This window comes from Callithrix jacchus, chromosome 9 (genome assembly GCF_049354715.1).
Source record: "Callithrix jacchus isolate 240 chromosome 9, calJac240_pri, whole genome shotgun sequence".
NCBI classification, from domain to species: domain Eukaryota; kingdom Metazoa; phylum Chordata; class Mammalia; order Primates; family Cebidae; genus Callithrix; species Callithrix jacchus.
In genome coordinates this window covers 35,853,817-35,877,068 of record NC_133510.1, presented here as the reverse complement: position 1 = coordinate 35,877,068, position 23,252 = coordinate 35,853,817, and the positions used below count along the sequence as shown (strand labels likewise).

Below are 23,252 nucleotides of genomic sequence, written 5' to 3'. Positions count from 1 at the left end.
GGGGAGGGCCAGTGGGAGGGGGAGGTGGGGAGGGATAGCCTGGGGAGAAATGCCAAATGTGGGTGAAGGGGAGAAGAAAAGCAAAGCACCCTGCCATGTGTGTACCTACGCAACTGTCTCGCATGCTCTGCTCATGTACCCCAAAACCTATAATCAAATAAAAAATTAAAAAAAAAAAAAAGAAACTATGAGTACTTTAAAATAAAAAGCCTGCTTAGAATTACGCCCCATTCATCCTGCTAGGTATATTGGCTAGGGCCACATAATCGCCACTGAGTATTTATAGAATTAAACTGCCTGCCCAAACGTCTTTTCCCTCATACTTTACCTTTGACATTTATTCCTAATATTTTAAAAAATAGCTTTGTCTTCATGCTCACCATCGTGAGATAACTTCAGACTCTCATTATCTCTCTCTGGGGCTGCCAGACTCTTCTCCCTCCAATCTATCCCCAAATTCACACAGAAAACTCTTTGTAAAGCTCAGCTTTGATCATGGTCCTCCCCTGCCTGATGCTGTTGACTGGCTTACCTTCCTCACTAAAGTCTTGACCTAGTATCCAAGGCCTTTCCTCTCCTTCTGCCTTATGCTGTGTCTGGTGTCCCTTTCTCTAGCAGTATCAAGGTTTATAATTTTCTTGAAGGGCATATCTGTTTTCTGCCTTTGCACAAGTTGTTCACATGCCTGGGTAGCTTCTCCATTTTCATTGGTCTGAGATACTCCGACTCACCATTGAAAAAGTAGATCAATCTCCCTCCTCTGTGAGGGGTCCATAACATAGGGCCTGTAAACTTGGATGAAAAGAAAATTACATCTGTATTTCATTAACCTTTTACTGAAATTTAGCACTTCCTTCAATTAGGAATGTAGGCAGTAAACTACTGACAACAAGAGAAGTCACATATTTTCATATCCCATTAAGGTAGTTGCAGAAATCTCCAAATACCATTTATATTCACTGTGGTGTTGAAACTATGGTATTAGACTTGCAGCTAGATTTGTTACTTAATGCATTAATAAAGAAGTACATACATTACTACATAACAAGTTTATTTTTAAAAGTATCCTCGCAACTGTATTTCAATATGATTGATTTGCTTTGTACTTTTATAAAATTTATTTTATGCAGTTAAAAACACTATAAAGGGATCCAAAATAATGAGACTACATTAGGACTCTCATGTAGGAAGCCTTCTGTCATGGCCCTGGGGAAGTGAATAATGCCAGGTAATGCTCTGATACACCTATTAGCCTTTATTACACTGTTTTGCAATTATGTATCGGAATTTTTCTCCCTCATAGCTGTGAGCTCTATAAGGAGGAAGGCTTTTTTAAATTCTCAATAACGCAGCTTACTGCATATCTCAAAAATGTTTATTAAAATAATCAACTACAAATGTGCATAAATGTTTTTTTAAAGTGCTATATTCTTTGATTTGCTAAACTATGTAGAACTTTTACAATTGCTATTGCTATTGTATAAGTTCACTATTGTGTATAATAGCAATGGCAATTGTAAAAGTTCTATATAGTTTAGCAAATCAAAGAATATAGCACTTTAGAAACCAGGTTGTTCAGGATACATTATTTCATTTTTCCAGTCTTCTAAATTATTCAACATATAACCTGGATGTTACAGTTAAAGAGACATGAGACCTATTTTTTGTTGCTATTTATTTACTTACTAATATTAGGAAAACACTATCTTGTTACCACCATTCAACAATCGAAATGACCTAAACACTATGTGACCTGTTGTATGCCCAGAGACCTGCAGGCTTAAATTGCTGGGTCAACTATTATGCCCACAGAAGGTATTGCTAATCATCCTGTAGCATGACTAGAAGTACACTTTGAAAAAAACAAAGGCTTGGATGCTTCCTAAATCCCAACTCTTTGATAGCAACAAATTGTTGCCAAATTTTCCAACACATACCTAAGGTGCAGGATGAAAATTATACCCAAAAATCTTCCTTTAGTCAGCCCATCTACCTTCTCTTACCAAAAGCAACCCTTCATCCATCTATCCATCCATCTAGCCAGCCAGCCAAACACCCAGCCAATCAAAACAATAGTTTTCAAAGTTACTTTCACTGAAGAGGTTCTTTTAACCAGGGGGCTCTGCTTTGATTTTAAATAAACCACATCTTGTCCACAGCAGTAGGTGTTTTCTTTCTGCTCAGACAAGGAACACGTAGCAAGGTCATGTAATGTGCTTTTACAACGAGATGGGAAATACTTCATCTTAACATACCAGAATGTTTTAAGTGTTAATACCTGAATTAGTTTCATATTATATAAACTTAATTAAAGAGCAGTTAAGTTTTTTAGAGGCTTTGTTTCAGATTTATATTTTCTGTAACATTTCCTTGGTCTTTATTATAAGAAAATACACGAGAGGCTGATTCCAGTTGATTGCTGTCACAGTCCTGGATAGTTTATTTCTTTTGTTTATGCAGATGCTATTTTAGGTGGATTTACTTGAAATAGGAATAAAACTCCAAGTTGGTTTCACATGTTCACTGCAATGAAGAGTTCTAGACTGAGAATATAGATTCTATAGATTATCAGAGATACATGTTTTCCCCCTTTATCTTTTTCTGTTATTTCAGACCTAAACAAACAACTTCAGACACATCTTTCTCAGAAGCCTTTTAAGTTCAGGAAGAAATAAAAATTACATTTCAAGTAAGGGTATAAATTACAGAAAATATTAAGTACAGCTCTCATTATGTGACTGTTGTGTTTAACTTGAGAGCAAGGTCCAGATTTACATGCCTAAAATTTTGTTTCTGAGTAGGCTACAGTGAGATTTCAGATCCTATATTCTTCTTGCCCCAAGTATTTTCCCGTTTCTAAAGCATTTGTTTTCATCTGTTATCCAGCTAATCACCCAGCCTTGTCATTCCAAAATATCTCTTGTTTTTCTATACCCACTGCTATCATCAAGGTTGCGTTATTTCTTGCCTAGGCTACTAAGTTCTTTTACCCTTCCTCCCTTCATCACCATTTGTCTTTCTCTACTCAATTTGCCACTCTACAGCCAGACTGATCTTTTAAAAACACAAATCTGATCATGTCATTCTCATCTTAATAGCATTTGAAGGCTTCTCAGCATTCTGTGACATCCAGAATTCTCCTGGTGTATAACGTCCTGACAGGTTCTGTCACTGGCGTGCAGCCTATTTTGGTGCTATTCTCTCGCTTGCATGTTATGGCCCAATCTTGTTGGTCAATTCTTTGAAGAAGCCATACTCATTGCTTAGGACCTGTACACATTCCAAGATATTCCCTCTCTCTGAAATGCTTTTCCTTCATCTTTGCACACCTAATCTTGAATACTCCTTCTTGTCTCTGGCTTCCTAAGAAGCACTTTTTGACTCTAGAAAAACAAAACTAAACAAAAAAAACAAGGTTTGGGTAGCAAATCTGGCCATGTGGAGGATTTGTAAGTCCATGGCTAAAAGCCCAGGCATCAAAATAAAAAAGCTATGGGGATCTCAAAGAATACGCCCCCATAACTTCCTCCAAGAAGCTCTTATATCCTTCCATGAACAGGTGGCTAGAATCCTCTCCAGGTGACAGATTCAGCACACTGGGTATTTAAGGGCTCGCAAAAGATATGTGCAGTTATTTGAAGATAAGGTCACTTTGGACTTTTTGTTCCAACTTTCATTTCCCTTTTTAATTGACTTACATAAATTTATTTTTATCTCAAATGGGTCTGTAGATATGAGTCAACACATACAACACTGCTTTCTATTGCAGCATTTTGTTTGTTTTTTTGTTTAGTTTTTGAGATGGAGTCTTCCTCTGTAGCCCAGGCTAGAGTGCAGTGGTGCCATCTCGGCTCACTGCAACCTCTGCCTCCTGGGTCCTGGTTCAAGCAATTCTCCTACCTCAGCCTCCCAAGTAGTCAGGATTACAGGCATGAGCCACCATGACCAGCTAATTTTTGTATTTTGTATTTTTGTATTTTTTAGGGTTTTACCATGTTGGCCAGTCTGGTCTTGAACTCCTGACCGTGTGATCTGCTCACCTCAGCTGCCCAAAGTGCTGGGATTATAGGTGTAAACCACCATGCCCAGCCTACTGCAGTGTTATTAATAGTAACCTCAAGGTATATTAGCCTGCATCACCATGCCAAAAAAATAAAATAAAATATGAAGCAGGTTCATTTAAAGGAAATTTGTAAGCCAAAAAATAGTTTTTAACAAAAATGGAATGTTGTTTCAATTGACGCTATAATATTATATTCACTGTTAAGATGCTATGAATTACTGATGATAAACACAGTTATCACCAGGATGTCAAATACTCGGGCGGGGGGCGGGTAATCGAGGCTAACAGAGTTTTTGCATGTTTCTTTTGTTTTTGTTTTTTTTTTGAGACGGAGTCTCACACTGTCACCCAGGCTAGAGTGCCATGGCGAGATCTCTGCTCACTGCAACCTGCGCCTCCCAGGTTTAAGCGACTCTCCTGCTTCAGCCTCCCAAGTACCTGAGATTACAGGTGGCTAATTTTTGTATTTTTAGCAGAGACATGGTTTCACTATGTTGGCCAGGCTGGTCTTGAACTCCTGATCTTGTGATCTCCCCACCTCAGCCTCCCAAAGTGCCGGGATTACAGGCATGAGCCACTGAGCCTGGCAGTTTTACACATTTCTAAGGTTACATAAAAGTTTTATGATTGAACCTGACAGTCTTACAGCGTTCATGTTAATGATGTGTTTGTTAGGTAGTAACACAGGCTGGCAAAAGGAGAACAAAAGGCAGTTTAATTAAAAAATAAAAATAAATTTTTATTGGAAATGAACTTTGAAGAGACTCAAAACTAGTGTCACCACCATAGGGAGGTCTATAGATGAAGCTACAATTTGTCAGTTTGGATTTTGGGAATATCATCTGATAGGAAAACATAAAAATATCACTATATAGGAAAAGAACCACATTAATCATATTTGTATGCTTGGTTTAACAATGTTCAAGAAGCAAAAAAACAAAACAAAAACCAAAGAAAAAAGGAAAGAAAGCTGGCAGGTGTTTTTTGTTTGTTTGTTGTATTATGGCTGTGGTTCCTAATGGAAGATGTATCGGCATCACCTGGGGAGTGTTTCAAAACAACATGCCACAGTCCTGGTGAGGCTGACCTCTGGGAAGGGAAAACAGATGACTTTAAGTACCTCTGCAGATGACCCTGGGTAAGACTCTTAAGATTCTTAATTGAGAAGTTTCTTTCCTTTTTTTTTTTTCTTTTTAAGACAGAGTCTCGCTCTTGTTGTCCATGCTGGAATGCAATGGTGCGATCTCCTGGGTTCAAGTAATTCTCCTGCCTCAGCCTTCCGAGTAGCTGGGATTACCCATGACCACACCCGGCTAATTTTTTGGCATTTTTAGTAGACATAGGGTTTCACCATGTTGGCCAGGCTGATCTCAAACTGCTGACCGCAGGTGATCTTCCTGTCTTGGCCTCCCAAAGTGCTAGGATTACATGCATGAGCCACTGCATCTGGTCTCAATTGAGAAGTATTAAAAAAATTATAATGAACTAGAGACATAGTCCCTTTTTTCAATTTCTACTCAAACAGGGTCTAAAATATAGCAAGATCTATATTAAAGAGGTACTACGCTCTGCATTGTTAAATTAGTCAAATTACCTAATTTTACTAGTCATCTTAACTGTAAAACCATGTCCTTGATCCAAAGCAAAAAAGAGCAAGGTTTGAAAGGAATAGAAAAAGAAGCTTTTGTATCACTGGTTTCATATTAACAGTAACTCCTGAAGAACTGTGTGAGCTAAAAAAGAAAGGTCTGTATGCAGGAAAAGGAAACCTAAAGAATAAGTAGTTAGTCTGTGTGCCCTAGGAGAGGAATGTGACTTATTTGGACCTCAGTAAAAAAACTGAGTAAGGTATAAGTGTAGGTTTAAGATGAAAGGCTGAATTAGGTTAATTCTTAAAGGCCTTCCAGCACGAATAGTTTGTGATTCTATGCTGGGATTAAAAACCTGAAGAATGGAGAGATACTGCCCAATGGATTAGTAAAACTACTAGTGGTTTACGAATAGATTATGAATTGCAAAGGTAGCTAGAGTCTTGATAAAGATCTTAATTGTGAACAAGATGTTGCCCATGTCTATGGATTTAATTATCATGTATGGATAATAATTCTTCATTCTAGAAGTCTCCCTCAACTATAGGCCAGTTTTCCCAAATACCTACTCAATATCCCACTGATGATGGTTCATGAACACCTAAGATTCCACATGTCCAAAGTAAGATTCCAATTGCTGCATCTTATTTCTATGATCTACTCTACATTTTTTCTCATGCAGAAATTTGGAATCAATCAAAGACTACCTCCTCCTATGGCCATAGTTAATCAATTATTTATTTTAAATTTCCTATTGATTTTTCTCCTCTAATATACTGAGAATCTGTCCACCTGCAAATCTCCAATGTTGCTACTATAAGCCAGGTAACAGTCATCTCTCTCATAGACAACTATAAAAATCCAATCTCCCTGCATGAACACATGCCCTCTCTGCCTACCCACCCAGAGACAGTTTACATTTGAAAGCAATCGTAAACTGTCTCTGGATGGGTGGGCAGAGAGGGCATGTGTTCTTGTAGCAATTGTTACAATTACAAATCAAAGCACACCCCTGCTTAAATTCTTCAATGGATTTATGTTCTTAGACTGAAGATGAAAAACCTCTGAGTTTCTACATGATCTAACTCTGACCCGTCTTCACAGTCCTATCTGATTCTTCTGTGACCTCTGTAGTCTTCTTCTTTGAGTTCCTTGCACTTGCCAGGTTCCTGACTGCCTTGCAGGATCTTTGTACCCGCTGTTCTTTCTGTGTGACATACTCCGCTCTCCTTTTCAGAGCTCAGTACAAACATCCCATTGTCAAGGTAATCTTTTCTGAGTCCCATCATCCCAACCTCATCTCCTATTACAAGTTTTACTAATTCTAACAATGACTATAATGTTGATTGTTTATTATGTGCCAAGCACTGTTAAAACATTTTCCATATGTTAATTTATCCTTATAATCCCATCGTAGGTGATCTGTAATATATTTAGATGAATGAAAAATGAATAAGTGAATGTGATAAAATACCTAGGGCAGGGGTACCTTGAAATTCTACAACTGTACGCTTTAGGAATTATCCGTCTACTTTTAAGTGTTTTATGATAGTGATTTACATATACTGAGATCACACTACAAATAATAATATGTCAAGTATTTGAGGGAAGGGTTCCTAGGAAAGGTTTAATTCCTCAAATCTTGACTAGCTCTCATGAGAAAATATTTTAAATTGGAAATGAAAGGAATAGAACATTAGTAATTTGAGAGTGTGGAGCTGAAGGTCATATTGGAATTATGTGTGTGAAAAAAGAAATATGTGTGCAAACTCTCATGACATATGATTTAGATGATACTCATGCTACAGTTATTTCTTCTAGCTGCAGCTGGGACCATGTGACAGCTTTTATACAGGTGGCCAATCATTTTCTATAGCGATTTGCGTCTGTGTTTATCTTTGTACACACTTTTATCTACTGAAAGTAGATCTGAAAGGCATTTTTTTTTTAATTTTATTTTAAGTTCCAGAATACATGTGCAGGATGTGAAGGTTTGTTACATAGGTAAACCTGTGCCATGGTGGTTTGCTGCACCTATCAACCTACCACCTACGTATTAAGCTCTGCATGCATTAGCTATTTATCCAAAAGCTCTCCCTTCCTTCATCCCCACCCCTTGACAGGCCCCAGTGTGTGTAGTTAATTTTCCTCCCTGTGTCCCTATGTTCTCATTGTTCTGAAAGACGTTCTTTAATACATTCAGTCCAAGGAATCTAATCAGGCCTTGAAAATACATCAGTCAAAAACTTAAAACATTCTAGAAAGGGGATGTCCTGGTTGAAAATTATTGTCAATCTCTTGAACCTCAAGTCATTAGTGAGCTCTTACCTACAATACTTTGCCTGGTATGCAACCAATATTTATTGAATTAAAATCAAGAAGAATCATTGTTCTTTAACCATTTACTTTCTTAAATCTTCTACTCTAGTAAGAATGAACTACATACTCATCACTGGAGTCTATAGATTTCTAAAAGTGGAAGTGCTGAGTCAATGGGCATAGGCGCTTCACTTTTATTAGGCAGAACCATATTACTTTCTGAAATGAATAACAATTTATACTCTCACCATCACTAAGAGTAAACTACTTCTCCTTTAAAATCTGTTTCATTTGCTAAATTTTCCTATGTGGATCATTCCATGGGGAAAGCACACTACATGTATTTATAGAGTTAACTTTACTCATCTTAAGGTACTAGGTGATTTTTTTTTTCCCATTTGTCTTAAGGAAAAGGGGAAATGTATACAGACGGTTTTTATTCTTAACTGTTATATATGCATAATAGTGGTACATATTTATGGGATATATGTCATATTTTAATACAAGTACACAATGTGTAATGATCAAATCAGGGTAATAGGGATATTCATCACCTCAAGCAACTGTCACTTCTTTGTGTTAGGAACACTCCAATTCTACTCTTTTAGATATTTTGAAACAACTAGTATGGTCAATTACTGCTCAGCTGGTAGAGCAGAGGATTATAAATGGTTTTAACCATAAAAAACCAGTAAGGGACTGCAGACTTATTTTACAAAATCACTTAGACTAAAATAAATACTGTCAAATTCCCACAAAGCCTAATATGTTACTCTGAAGACATATAATAAATAATTGTTTTTCATATCCACTGACTCCCAAAAACACCTAAAATTTGGTTCTATCTTCAAAAATGGCTGCTTATTTTTGTAATAAGAATAAAAGAAGGCTGTATCACTTCTCTTACTTCACTAAAATTGTCTATTAAAACATTAGTTAGATGATAATACTTTAGACAGATCACAAGGATTAACAGATAATGAGCATAAACTGCTGTGCAGTGAGACACAGTTGGGCAATAAAGATTTTTATTTACACTCAAAGGCAATGTCGGGAAAACTATCTTATTATGTAAATCATCAAAAACTTATGGTCATTCCTTTCCTATATCAAAAGTTCAGATAATTTTTGTAATAATTATTTAGATGATTTTCTGACTTTAGTTGACCCAACAGTATGTCCGTCTTATTCTGAACAATACATGTAAATCAGGCATTAGATCTGGAGAATATTCTGTTTCTCAAGTGATAATTTTTAAAAATTTTTTGAGGAGTAACTGTGTTAAAAACATGTAAGTAAAATATTCATCAAGAAAGAACGTGCATTTCTAGCAATTGAGACAGATGTCCACATAAAGATCACTGCATCCATGAACAGTCTATGCTAAGGTTAACTTCTACTATGAAGACACCCTTAAGTTTTCCTAGAACAGTAAAAAGAATATGAAAGTCACTAAGCCAATATTAAACTTATCAGTAAAATAAAAGACTTGCTATGATGCCTATTTTCCAAAGGTACGTAGATCACAATTTGGGACCAATATATCTTTCTCACTGTTTTAATGAACAGCCACCATGAATTCGTGCTCAATTGGATGCTCTAAGTGAATACCAAGTGGAGTTTAGTGTATCATGTTTTAATTTCATATAGGATTGTATGAGTTAGTAAATCATTTACTCATTGATTTGAGACTTGCGTCCATCTAGTTCAAGCTATAGGAATGTAAATTTTTGCTAATACTAGGTCTTATTCTATTCATGTTTTAAAGGGGTTGCTAAACTTAATGATAGCTAAAATCAAGTTTAAAACTTTGAAACTCTGCTGCCAAATATATCAATTGATGTGTCCAATCATTTAAACTTTCATTTATGTTTTCTCAGTCCATCTATCCATTATCTATTTTTTATCTATATATCACACAGTGTGTACACTGTTTAACTTAATGAGCTCTTAGGCCTGCAGCTAGCCATTAGAATATTTTGTGCTTTTCCACCACCACTTTTTACTTCCTGTTCCTCTAGAAGAGCCTTAGAACTGAGGGAAGACTTCAGGTTTAAGTGAACAAGAAGATACCCATGCAAATCAGTAAAAACTGTCTGAATATACAGAGGGTATGTGCATCTTATAAAAGTTTAGTTACTGACTAAAATTATTTATTTTGCTTGGAATATAGAGGTCACTGAATCATATATGCTGTAAAATACCTTTTCTGTATTCCTGCTTTGATTCAGTATCAATCCATAATTTTAATTTCCAGAGAAATATCCCCAACATTGTATCTAACAACTCACTCTTTCCTTAATTTGTTATACTCACACATCTGCACAAGCTGTTCCTCTTCTTGGCGGCCCCTCTCTACCACCTTTCCCATTTTCTTCCTTTTCCACATAAGCCTGGATGTCTAGCAAGCTCCTACTCATGTCTACAACTTAAAAAAAGTCAAAAGCAGGCAAAAAAAGTTACCAGAATTATGTAAAGAAAGAACATAATGAAATCTCACCTGTATCTTGTGCAAGTGGCGTTCTGACCTGATGGAGCTATTGGCTTAAAAGTGATGCGTGGGGAAACTTGGGCTGATAGCACAAATCCCAAGGCAAGAATAACAAGTGCTACGGTGGTACCTTTAAAAAAAAAGTTTTGTATTAGAGATGAGTTGACAGTAGTATTTTAAAGCAGTCTGGGTTTGGTAGAAACAAAGCTAAAAAACAAACAAACAAAATAAAACATCTTAAAAAAAATACCTTATCTATCTTCACAGGATTAAAAAAAAATTCCTAATGTATAAACACATTTTCAGAACTATTCACTAGCATACTCATTGAGAGACGTGATGAGAGTGAAATTCAAAGCAAATACATTTGCTACAAACAGTAAATTGGTAATGATTTTTAAAAAAACCACACACACCTAGGATTTCTGAGAATCTCAAAATCAATTAATGTGACAACATTATTGAGTGCCTAACATATCAGGAAGTATGAAAGACAAGAGATTTCCATCAAGTGTTCCTTTTGGTGCCAAGAAAATTGTTCTAATGATACTCAATCATGTAAGACTTACATTGGTAAACCTTTTTAGTTTAACGAACAAGTTATTTCTAAAGCAGCTGAAAGAGTATGTTTTATTAAAATGGAGTAGCATTTTTATGAAGACTTTAAGGTACAACAAATAATATATCACATGTATTTTTTTGTTGTTGGTATTTAAAGAGAAATACTTGTCTTTGATGTTAACATATGGGAATGGTGATATAACTTAAAAGAATAGTTTTTGTGTCCCTGATAGACATCTTGATGGTAAATAAGACATTTTTCAAATTTCTGACTATTGTTTGAGTCAGAAACTTGACGGTAAACAAAAAGGGTCATGGAAGAATGCAGAAAGAAAATATGATGAAATACTATGCAGCCATAAAAAGAATGAGATCATGTCCTTTGCAGCATCATAGATAGAGCTGGAGGCCATTATCCTTAGCAAACTAACACAGAAATAGAAAACCAAATACTGCATGTCCTCATTTAAAAGTGGGATCTGCATGACAAAAACACATGGATACATGAAGGGGACAACAGACAGCAGGGATTACTTTAGGGTAGAGGGTAGGAGAAAGGACAGGATCAAAAAACTACCTATTGGGTATTGTGCTTATTATCTGGGTGACAAAATAATCTGTACACCAGACCTCTAAGACATGTGTTTACTTATATAATAAACCTGCACATGTACCCCTGAAATTAAAATAAAAGCTAAAAATATATATGGTTGCATTAGTTTGTACAACTTATTTGAATGAGACAAAAATGTTTAAAACAGGGAATTTAGGAGGGCAATTTAGTAGTAGTAAAGGTTTCATTAGTTAAGCTGGGAGGGAATTTAAATTATGAACAAAAATATTTTCAAAACAGATTTTAAAAAGAACATTGAGAAGCACTGTGGAAGTACAATAGGATTATATAATAGTTGACAGAGCAGGTGTGTGAAGCCAGGCATTATGGGTGCAGAGGTGACCTTGGGATCAGAAAGCTGTAGTTTTTAGCTAGTGTTGCTGTTTCCTGACTCCATGGTTTTGGGCAAGGGACACAACCTTTCCATAATTCCATGCAGTCTTTTGTAAAATAGGGCTTAGTGAAAATACTACACTTACAGGCTTACAGTGAATTTTAAATGTCTTAATGTTTTTGAAAGATGTTTTAATGCTATAAATTGTTAGTTATTATGCTATGATTATTTTATTACAAGCAGCAGCAGCAGCAGCCACAGCAAACCTTCAAAATAACAGAACAGAAAGTTGAAGGAGGGGGAGGATTGAAAGAAAGGTCAGAAGTCTAAGATAGTAATGCAATGAAACTAAAATCACAGTTTGTTTAACTGTTGTTGGCTTAAAATTCAAACCAGAACTACCAGTAGTTTGAGCCATTACTTTTCTCAAAAGACTATCAAGTCCCAAACTGGAAAACAGAAAAGAGATATAGTAGATCTGTTATAAAAATCATACCTCTCTCCTCAAACAAAACAAAACAAACCATGAGATTTACTGTTAATCTGCCCATCAAAAAATCTGAGTCCCTATTTTCCCAAATTACTTCCCTATTTTATTGCCATGTAACAGGTAAGTTTTTTGTTTTTTTTTTTTTTTTGAGATGGTGTCTTGTTGTGTTTTGACACAACAAGATCCTGGTGAGTGACAGGATCTCAGCTCACCACCACCTCCTCATCCCTGGTTCTAGCCATTCTCCTGCCTCAGCCTCCCGAGTAGCTAGGAATACAGGTGTATGCCACCTACCCAGCTAATTTTTGTATTTTTAGTAGAGATGGGATTCTACCATGTTGGCCAGGATGGTCTCAATCTCTTGACCTCGTGATCTGCCTGCCTTGGCCTCCCAAAGTGCTGGGATTACAGGCATAAGCTACCACGCCTGGCCAAGATTTTTTTTTAAATCAGGAAACTTTAATATATTAAGATGTGAAGGAAAGATAAGTGTTTTCTTTTATAACACTCATTAAATAACCTGTCTCCATAAAAATGGTAAACTCTAAGATGGTATACCTAGCACATACTCAGTAAGGTCCAATTCTAGTGCCTGGCATATAAAGATCTGAATAAATATTAGTTGAATGGCCAAACCACAGTTCTATACATTTCTGCAATGTTGGCTATTTATGGAAAAAACATTCTTAAGACCATCCAATTAAAGTCATGAGGTTAGTATAAGTACAAATATCCTAAATGAGAGTTCTGCAATATGGATAATATGATTCTTATATTTATCTCTTAAGAAGTCCAACCAACCTAAAAATTATGAGAAATGAACTATTCTGGATATACAAAATTCCTAAACAGGTAAAAGTTAATTCTTCTTAAGCCAAATTCATTCTTATTTCAGCCCAATTTGGAGGAAAATATTTTAAAAGCCTACATTATACTCTTATTTTTGTTACTACATATAGTGATGTTTCTCAATCCCAGCTTCCTATTCGAAGCAAATGCCTGGATGTATCCCAACTTCTGGATCAGAATCTCCAAAAGATCGGTACAAAATATCTGAGTTTTAAAGAGTTCTACAGGTAGTTATGATGTCCAGACAGGGCTAAAACCCCTAAGACATGATAAGCTCCTAACAAGAAGGAAATGGTATCTTAAATGACTTTGTTTATAAAATAAATTTTAAAATAACCACCTAGTCTTATCATCTATTCATATATACTCTGAAAGCATAAAACTATTTGAATTGCCTTTTTCCTTATATCTAATAAGTTACAGATGTTTTATCAGTCACTTGTTAGTATTTAAAATCAATCTGGTTATTGTCAAGTTATTCATCATTACAACCTGAATTTGAGTTCAACACAAGAAGGCTTTGGATGAAAGAATTTTATCCAGTGCACTGTGCACCTTTGGCAGGTTTGTATTTTTCAAGAGAAGAGTCTCTCTTAACCAAATACAGTGCTAGATTTTGGAATTTGATATAATTTTGCAGATAAAAATATTCTTCACAGGAAGTGAAGAGTGCTGAATAAACAGTATTATTAAGAATATCCGATGTAATACGTAAGTACTGGATATTGTCTGGCTTCTTGCTATATACTTAGAAAAACAAAATAATTTCCCTCCCCGTGACTCTACTAGAGCAGTAGTTCTCACACTTTGTGTGCATAAGTATCACCTAGGGAACCTGTCTAAAGTGCACATATTTCAAACCTCATTTTCAGAAATTCTAATTTAGAAGATCTGGGTTAAGGTCTAATAATCCTATTTTAAAATAAGAACACTTGGCAATGGTGATGAAGACAGCTTGTGAGTGAAGTTTTCAGAGATATTCCCCTACCAAAATACTTGACGGGGAGAAATACAACCTTTCTGGCTTCCTGATTCACTATCAATAAAGCTACATAGACATAAATCTTCCAATAATAAAAGAATCAAGAATTTGTCATTAAATTTGTAATATTTACCAGAAAAGGCCAGTTCTTTGAACAAGCTTTGAAAATATAGAAAGTCAGGACACCAAAAATGTCCTGCATGTGAAATTATTCATGGACAACATGTTTTGTATTTCTTTGCACAAAGAGTTCCTTTGTCCAGGCTTACATATTTTTTATTTGTAGTCATTTTACAAGAATGAATATCTAACAGGAAATTATCTTGATATAACATTTTTCACTATTTTTACTCCAATACAATAAAATAAATCAGAATAAAAACACAAAATAGGGAACAATACTGAATCAAAGGTTAAAAATTCTAGGCTATAACCAATTTACGAAATTTAACATAGATAAGTATGTTGATCCTTAATACTATTAAAATATCAAGTATATACCTACATATAAATGAATAAAACAACAACACACTGAAATAAAAAATATAGCTAATATAGAATTAATTAGTATAGGAATGTGAAAGAAAAATCTGTTGTGAGTGAGGGTCACAGTGGAGTAATACTAATATGTTAACAAGGTTGTTGAGTGGTATGTCTTCTTCTGAAGGTGTAAAGGTCCATTGGTCAATATCTTCTAGTAGGACCTAGTTAATAACTGAAACACAAGAACCACACGAATGGCACCATTTACTATGTGTACAGGTAAAAGAGGAGACCTGTGAGACCTGTGACAAGAAACCAAGACTTCTGCCTCTCAAACCATTGTAATATCTACTTATTACTTTAATTGGCCACATAATAAGGAAATCAAATAGACTGTGCCTCTCGCGCTGGAGGAATCACTGTAAAGTGTTTGTGGTGGACAGAACTGAGGCCTGTAATTCTCTTTGCAGGGCTTGAGCTGCAAAGAGAATGAGTCAGGAAAGAAAAGTGCCTATGGGTTGCTCATGAGAAGCAGACTCTGAAATGCCTTGGTGTTTCCCAAAGGAATTGTCTTAATACTTCCTCTTAACTGTCAGGGATGAGCTCTGGAAATCCTTGGCAGAAGACCTACACTGAGAGGGGAACATGACATTGGCCAGAAGAGTTCAGGAAGGTTCCTAGATGATGATGATGGAGGCTGCTTTTGCAACAAGGTTTAAACAACAAAGACTTTCTCTTTGGTAACCATAATGCTATGACAGCTAAACTGCTCTGAGCCCTTCACTCCCTGTATTTTAATGAAAACCATGTTTTCATGAAAAATGCATTCTCATTCCAAATAAATTTATAAAGGACTTATTAGAGTATAGTTAATTGATACATAGGAGTGACTTGTGTATTTGAAAAAAATTAGAAAATCATACCATGCAACCATGTAAAGACAATGTTAGACCAGGCATGGTGGCTCATGCCTGCAATCTCAGCACTTTGGGAGGCTGAGGCAGGCAAATCTCGAGGTCAGAAGTTCAAGACTAACCTGGCCAACGTGGTGAAACCCTGTCTCTACTAAAAATACAAAAAAAAAAAAAAAATTAGCTGGGTGTAGTGGCAGGTGCCTGTAATCCCAGCTACTTGGGAGGCCAAGGCAGGAGAATCGCTTGAACCCAGGAGGTGGAGGTTGCAGTGAGCCAAGATGGTGCCACTGCACTCCAGCCCTGGTGACAGAGCAAGAATGTGTCTCAAAAAAAAAGACAATGTTAAAGATGGGTCCCATTCTGTCAAGTGAAACCGTCCTTGTGTTACAGTGAAATAATAAATAAAATGGGCAGAATTTAAACACAAAAGATATCTGAGACTTTCTAAAAAAGGGTTTTGCTTTATTTCACCATCATAGAAAATACATTTAACCAACCTGTCCTGGAACTTAGGCCTGTTTCAAGCACAAAAAGAGTCTGTCCTGCTTTTTGAAGAAATTGCATGGTTCTAACATTCCACTGCTGAAAAAGCTTTGAAAAAAAAATGCTCCAAATTTAATTCCATTTTACTCCAAATTTAAAAATATAACATATGTTAAAAAGTCAGTTTCCAAATCCAAAGCTTTTTTTTTTCAAACAAGGATAGAACAGAAAACAATTATTTTTTTCACTTTTGTATCTTTGAGTAGAACTCAAAATAACAGAAAAATGTTACCCTCAGTAGATCCAAATTATTCTCGCAGTTTGTTTCTACTCGCATTCTAGTTTCTAGGCATGTATTGTAATAGTTGTTAAAGACTATTTTTTTGTCTAGAAGAACTCTAACTTTTTGTTGTTTGGCTGAGAAACCAATATTAGAAATGGTATAAGTATTGTATTTTCGAGGGTTAAACTCGTAGTTATTAGGGAAAAAAGTTTATAATTGAATTCTTCATCCAGCCACCTACCTGCTAAACTACCAAAGGTAAGCTTTCTGCGGCCCACTTTCTCAACAAGCCAGACTCCCACGAGTGTGAAAATAAAATTTGTGAATGCTGTAACTGAAGCCAGCCATATTGCAAGTCTATCGTCTTCAACACCAGACATCTGCAGAATGGTTGCACTGTAGTACCTGCAAGGCAATGAATAAAACAATTGCTACTGATAGTCATCCAAAGAAACAGGGTTATTCTAATAGAAAAAAACCTGTAGCCAACTTAAAAAACAATGGATAGCTATAGTAATAACATCAAATTAACATGGGAATTCATGCTGCCTGTTAAAAAGATCACAATATACAGATTGTGTTCAAATAAATTTATTTTGGAGTTTGGATAATCAAGGAAAGGCACCTGAGCAAGTAGATAAGGCTGAAGGCTTCTAAAGTGATGCACATCCCACAGCTAGGGACAGTGGCAGCTGGTAGTTTCACTAAAACTATCATAAGCTCCAAGTTCATGGAATGAATCAGAAGTTATCATACACTGTGAATTAATGTCCTTAAAAGACTGCCAGAAGAGAATGTAATATAATAGTAAGAATTTGGTACAAGTGAAGGATCGCCTCAAAAAAGACACAATGAGTAAGACAGTGTCACAATGTATCTGGCATTGTAGAAAAAGATGAGAAACTGACATGCGGTCCATGAGAATCCCTTACGGTTCCTGAAAATAGGTACTCTTTGGTGAGCCAAGTCTCTAGCATGATTAGGTTCTGTAGACTCATTTCATGCTAAGTGAACTCACTGGAGACTGGCTTTTAAAAGACCATAATGCCAGTTTGTTGACGCACAATGGAAGATATGTCTGGCACATTTAAGGATGACAGGTTTCTCACAAAACATTTCTTTTCTGGTGGAAATATTAATAGCTAAACCAGCTGATTACTTTAAGATTGACCTGAAAACAAAGAAAGCAAAATACTCCTGGTGAGTCACTGATGAAATGTGATAGAATTCAAATCCTCAAGACACATTCTGAACCATGTCTTTGCCTAGCTTTTGAAGCCATTATAAAACAAGTTAGCTTTACTCAAATCAGACAGTGGATATCCAAGCAATATGTTAAACCAAGCTGGATATTTCCATCGTTAAAAATCTACAGTTTCTGAATATTTATCAACACCTTCATAATATTTCAAAAATAAAATCTGTTTTTAATACATATAAGTCTCACAGATTCATCAATGGCTTCTGTCTACTATTTTTTAAAATAATGATGATGGTTCTTATGTAAAATTTTAATACCAACATGGACTCATTCATCTTGAAAAAATGTGTTTTCCTTTTTTAAATTAGTAAACTAAACTTACAAATTAACTATGCAGCATGAAGGATGTTTTACTGATAACACTAAAAAGTATGCCAACCATTTTAAGACTGAATTCTGACAGCTGTTGCAAAAAGAGAAATTCCCAGTGGAATTATTCCCAGCATCATGAAAATTGTGAATGTTTTGCAGTCAGATAGTAAAGTGATGACAAAAATTATGAAAACAATTTGTTTCACTTATGTAGTATTTTATGGATTCCAGGTTCTACCGTATACATTTTCATAAAGACCTGTATGGCAATGTCAAACCTCATATGTAATCACTAAGAAACTAACATGAATACCAAATCCAAAAAGGCAGAAAATAGAAATATTGAGAGAAAGTTCAAATATTTAAAGCCAAAAGAATTTGACATGTCATTCTACTAAGTTACAGAGTCTTCACAATGATTTAAGCATAAAAATAATTACATTGCACAAAATAATTCTTCCAAATAGAGGCAGGGGAAAATTAAAACAGAAGCTATTTTGATGCTTTCCTTTTCAATAAAATAAAACCATGAAATCACAAGGGTTAAATGAAGGGATAGAAAGGAAACAAAATAAGTTGTCTAAATTATATTTAAAATAAAAAATGTTACATAGGTATAAAAAGGTATTTTAGGTACTTAAGTTATAGAGTCAGAATGCAACTAAAACCTGACCTGGGATTCAGAAGCCTGCATTCTAATGGCACCTCTGTGTCTTCTGGCCAGATTAGGCAACATAATCACTTGTACAATGAATGTTTATTTATTAAGTACCTAGTGTATAAGCCATGTAAATTGCTAAAATTCCACAGATATGTTATTAAATCCTGTTGCTGTCCTCAAGAAGCTCATAGTTCAGTCTAAAAGAATGAAATGCGAAGACAATATTTTAATTTCACAACATGTACAAGAAACAGTGAGTCATAAAGGACACAGCAAACAATTTACCTGCTGTACAATATTCCTTGGTTTTCCAGGGCATTAATGTTTGAGTTGTGCCTTGTCATAGAGGTTTGACAGCAGGTCTGACAATCTGGAAGGCCATTGGAGGTCATGGAAATGACATATCTGAAGGACTAAAGTGCAAAATGGTATGCTGGGTTCAGACATAGTACCTCACCTTGGTTAAGCATAAAATGCATACAAATGAGGGGCCGGGCGCGGTGGCTCATGCCTGTAATCCTAGCACTTTGGGAGGCTGTGGCAGGTGGATCACCCGAGGTCAGGAGTTTAAGCCCAGCCCAGCCAACATAGTGAAACCCTGTCTCTGCTAAAAATAAAAAAAATCAGCTGGGTGTGGTGGTGGGTGCCTGTAACCCTGGCTACTCGGGAGGCTGAGGCAGGAGAATTGTTTGAATCCCCAAGGTGGAGGTTGCAGTGAGCCGAGATCATGCCACTGCACTCCAGCCTGGGTGATGGTGTGAGACTCTATCTCAAAAAAAAAAGAATGCTTACAAATGAGAAGTATGCTATAAGGCTGTAGCAGAAGCTTCTGTTATGCAGGGGCCTTGAATGTAAGGCTACATGTTTAGATTTTGTATTGAAGGCAATGGAAAATCACAAGGCGGAGTTTAAAGAGAAATAATAGGATTAAATCTGTTCTATGAAGTGGCTACTCTGGGGGGATAGCCAAGTGGGTGGACTGGAGGCTGACTGAACTAAAGGTGTATTGTTCTGAAGCCTATTTCAAGTCATTATACTGGCATCAGCCAATTGTAGATTACCTGGATTATTGGAAAACAGTAAGAGGAGGGACTGAAATTCACTGACAGCATAGCATCTCCCTCTCAGCAGGAGCTGTGACTTCAGCCCACATTAAATTTTGTCCTGTACAGACTGCCTTGATTTTCATCTGCCTTTCTCTATCATTGGTAAATATATTAGTTTGTGTTGCTGCCATGACAAATTACCACAAGGTTAGTGACTTAAAACAAAACACATTTATTACCTCACAGTTCTGTAGGTCAGGAATCTGACAAGTGTCTCACTTGGGGGACAAAAATCACAGGTGTCAGCAGAGCTCTGTTCCTTCCTGGAGGCTCCAGGGAAAAATCATTTCCTTGTCTTTTCCAGCTGTTAGAGGTCTCCAAATTCCTTGGCTGGTGGCCCCCTTCCTCAGTCTTCAAAGCCAACAAGGATTTGTCAAGTCCCTCTCATGTTACTTCACTATGGCCTTTGCGTTGCCTCCCTTGTGACTATACTGGGTCTACTCAGAAAATCCGGAATAATCTCCCTAATTAAGGTAAACTGATTAGCATATGTAATTCAGTCTGTACCTTAATTTCCTTTTGCCATCTAATGTACCATATTCGCAGGCTCTGGGAACTAGGATGTGTACGTATGTCCTTAGAGGGACCATTATTCTGCCCATCACAGTAAACGTACCAATCAGCAGTACAATAAGTGAAAGCCAATGGTTATAATGAGAATAAAGAAATGAAAGACAAGGACATCTACTTAAAGGGTAATCAGTTCTACTAAAATCAGGCAATCACTACATTCTCTTTCAAAGAGCAGATAACATATCTAGGTCAGAACCATTCATAATCTTAATTTTAAAAGTCAGGTCATGGTCTAAGGGAAAGATACATTTAACTTACATTTACAAAGTACATTCTAACTTTTCATGAATAATGATGTCAGCCAACCGTTTAAGTAATGGGCTACCTATCACTGTGTTTATAATCTAAACCCTTATGCATTTTCAAGGGACCATATTCATTCAAAAGTTGCAAGAAGGCGTAAGGGAACCCTCTTATGCATAAAAGAACAATATGAACAACTGAAAAAGGCTTTCTTGCCTTTTTAGACTCAAAGCAGGCATATCTTCTCTTTTCAAGTTATTTTATAATATCTATCAGACAAACTGTCATCTTCTTCAAAGATTCCCTGGGCAAACTTTGGTCATATCACACATATCATCTCTTTCCCAGAGTGAAGTTGAAAGGTTTGCAACTCTCTGTAGACGATTAAGAACAGCAAAGGCTGGAACTCTACATGCATTGCTATCTTAAAGATTATATGACACTCAGCTTCCAGTCCTGAATTTGAAATCTGACTCACACAAAACAGAAACATACAGGCTTTGGAAATGACAATCTATCCTAATGCTGACTTTTAACTAGCAATAAAAGACTAAACATGAGTACTTCATATGCTTAACAAAATACATCTGCTAAGTTCCTATTTGAACAAAGTATTTCCTAGGAATATTCTGAAAAAGTTATCTTTCTCCAGCTTCCTGGGGCCATAGCCTGTCTTTTTCACTATTGCATTACAGAATTAACAGTAAAATAATTCCTTGCTAGATTAACTGAATTTACCACAAACTTCTGAGAATAAATTAAGAATAATTATACTAAAAAACACCTGATAGACTTACTAAATTAAAAATTAAAGACTGATAAGGGAGAGATAGAAAATGAAGATAATTATATGAAATCCTTAGCTGCATAGACACTATACGATAGCTCTAAAATCCCTGGCAACCAAGGCAAAATTGTAAATATTTTAGATAATTTTAACTGTCTGACAAAGTAAATCTATTCGCTCATAATAAAGACAATTTTTTTCTGGCATGGGACTATAAAGACTTTAATTTCATGAATAAAAGGGTTATAGAACATACTCTTCCTTAGAAGAGCCAGTCTAAGTAGGACAAATTAAGTGCTGAAATTCAGTTACAATAATTTGATTAATGTGGCACAAAGGTGATATGTCCTAGCAGTATTACAGTTAGCTTCCAAACACAGTCAGCTGTGAACCTTGCATTACTCAACAGCCTTATAAGGCATATTCATATTGTGATATAGGCTGAGTTCCATGAGAAAGTATGGAGTAGTTGTTTGACTGTACGACCTTAAAGATTTCCATTATCTATGTTATGCCCTTTAACTCTTTTAGTTCCTAGTGTTATAAATACACTTTTTGTATCATATTCCAAAGTACATTGATTATGGATAATTTAAAATGAAAATATATTAAAAGAGGTTCTTTTAACTAAAAGAATTATTTTTCCTATCAGGATGCAGTTTACATATTCAAAAACAAGGATAACTGTACTAGTGTGTTTTTATGCTGCTATAAAGGCATACCTAATACTGGGTGATTCATAAATAAAAACAGGTTTAATGGACTCACAGTTCCACATGGCTGGGAGGCCTCACGAATCACGGTGGAAGGCAAAGGACGAGCAAAGGTATGTCTTACATGGTGGCAGGTAAGAAAGAGTGTGCCGGGGAACTACCCTTAACAAAGCCATCAGATCTCATACGACATATTCCCTATCACAAGAACAGCATGGGAAAAACCCACCCTCATGATTCAATTACTTCCCACTGAGTCCTCCCCATGAAACACAGGGATTATGCGAGCTACAATTCAAGAGGCAATTTTGGAGGGGATACAGCCAAACCATATCAATAGCTATCACAACGACATCCACTTAAAGGTTAATTAGTTTCAGAAAAATTTAGGCAATAACTACATTCTCTTTCACAGGGCAGAAGACATATTTAGGTCAGAATAATCCACAAACCTAATTTTCAAAAGTCAGATCATGGACTTGCAGAAAGATACACTGAACTTACATTTAAAAATATGTGAATTCCAGTGTTTCCAGAAACAATGATATCAGCTAACCGTTTAAATAATGGGTTACCACTGTATTTACAATCTTATAAACTTTTATGCAGTAGTTTGAATCTCTTCTAGAAAAATATATCATATTTTCTATCTGATATAATTTGGATATTTGTCCCTGCCCAAATCTTATGTTGAAATGTAATCCTCAGTGCTGGAGGTGAGGCATGGTGGGAGATGTTTGGATCATGGAGACAGATCCCTCAAGGCTTGGTGCTGTCTTCATAATAGTGAATTCTCACGAGATTTGGTCATTTAAAAGTGTGAGGCACCTTCCCCCACCCACTCTCCTACTGCTTGCTCCTGCTTTCGCCATGTGATATGTCTGCTTCTCCTTTGCCTTCTGCCATAATTGTAAGCTTCCTGGGGCCTCCCTAGAAGCTGAGTAGATGCCAGAACCATGCTTCCTGAAAAGCCTACATAAGAGTAAGCCAATTAAACCTCTTTTCTTTATAAATTATCAAGTCTCAGGTACTTCTTGATAGCAATGCAAGAACAGTCTAATACAGAAAGTTGATACCAGGGGTGGAGCATTGCTATAAAGATACCGGAAAATGTGGAAATGACTTTGAAACTGTGTAATGGG

General features: G+C 36.1%; 1 protein-coding gene across 4 annotated transcripts in view; it reads right to left on the bottom strand.

Moving 5' to 3' along the window:
* Nucleotides 1-23,252, bottom strand: part of SLC2A13 (solute carrier family 2 member 13) — a 385,769-nt gene that overhangs the window by 119,052 nt on the left and 243,465 nt on the right. The window contains exons 6-9 of one of the 4 annotated variants that reach the window (XM_017975993.5): nucleotides 18,974-19,101; nucleotides 16,696-16,859; nucleotides 10,472-10,592; nucleotides 4,784-5,152 (exon numbers count right to left, since the gene is read on the bottom strand). In XM_017975993.5, coding sequence (XP_017831482.1) covers nucleotides 5,116-5,152; nucleotides 10,472-10,592; nucleotides 16,696-16,859; nucleotides 18,974-19,101 — 450 coding nt within the window. In that variant the 3' untranslated portion in view covers nucleotides 4,784-5,115. Of the gene's footprint in view, nucleotides 1-4,783; nucleotides 5,153-10,471; nucleotides 10,593-16,695; nucleotides 16,860-18,973; nucleotides 19,102-23,252 lie in introns of those variants that run through there. The other 3 variants (XM_009003636.5, XM_078338912.1, XM_002752368.6) reach the window with 3 other exon arrangements.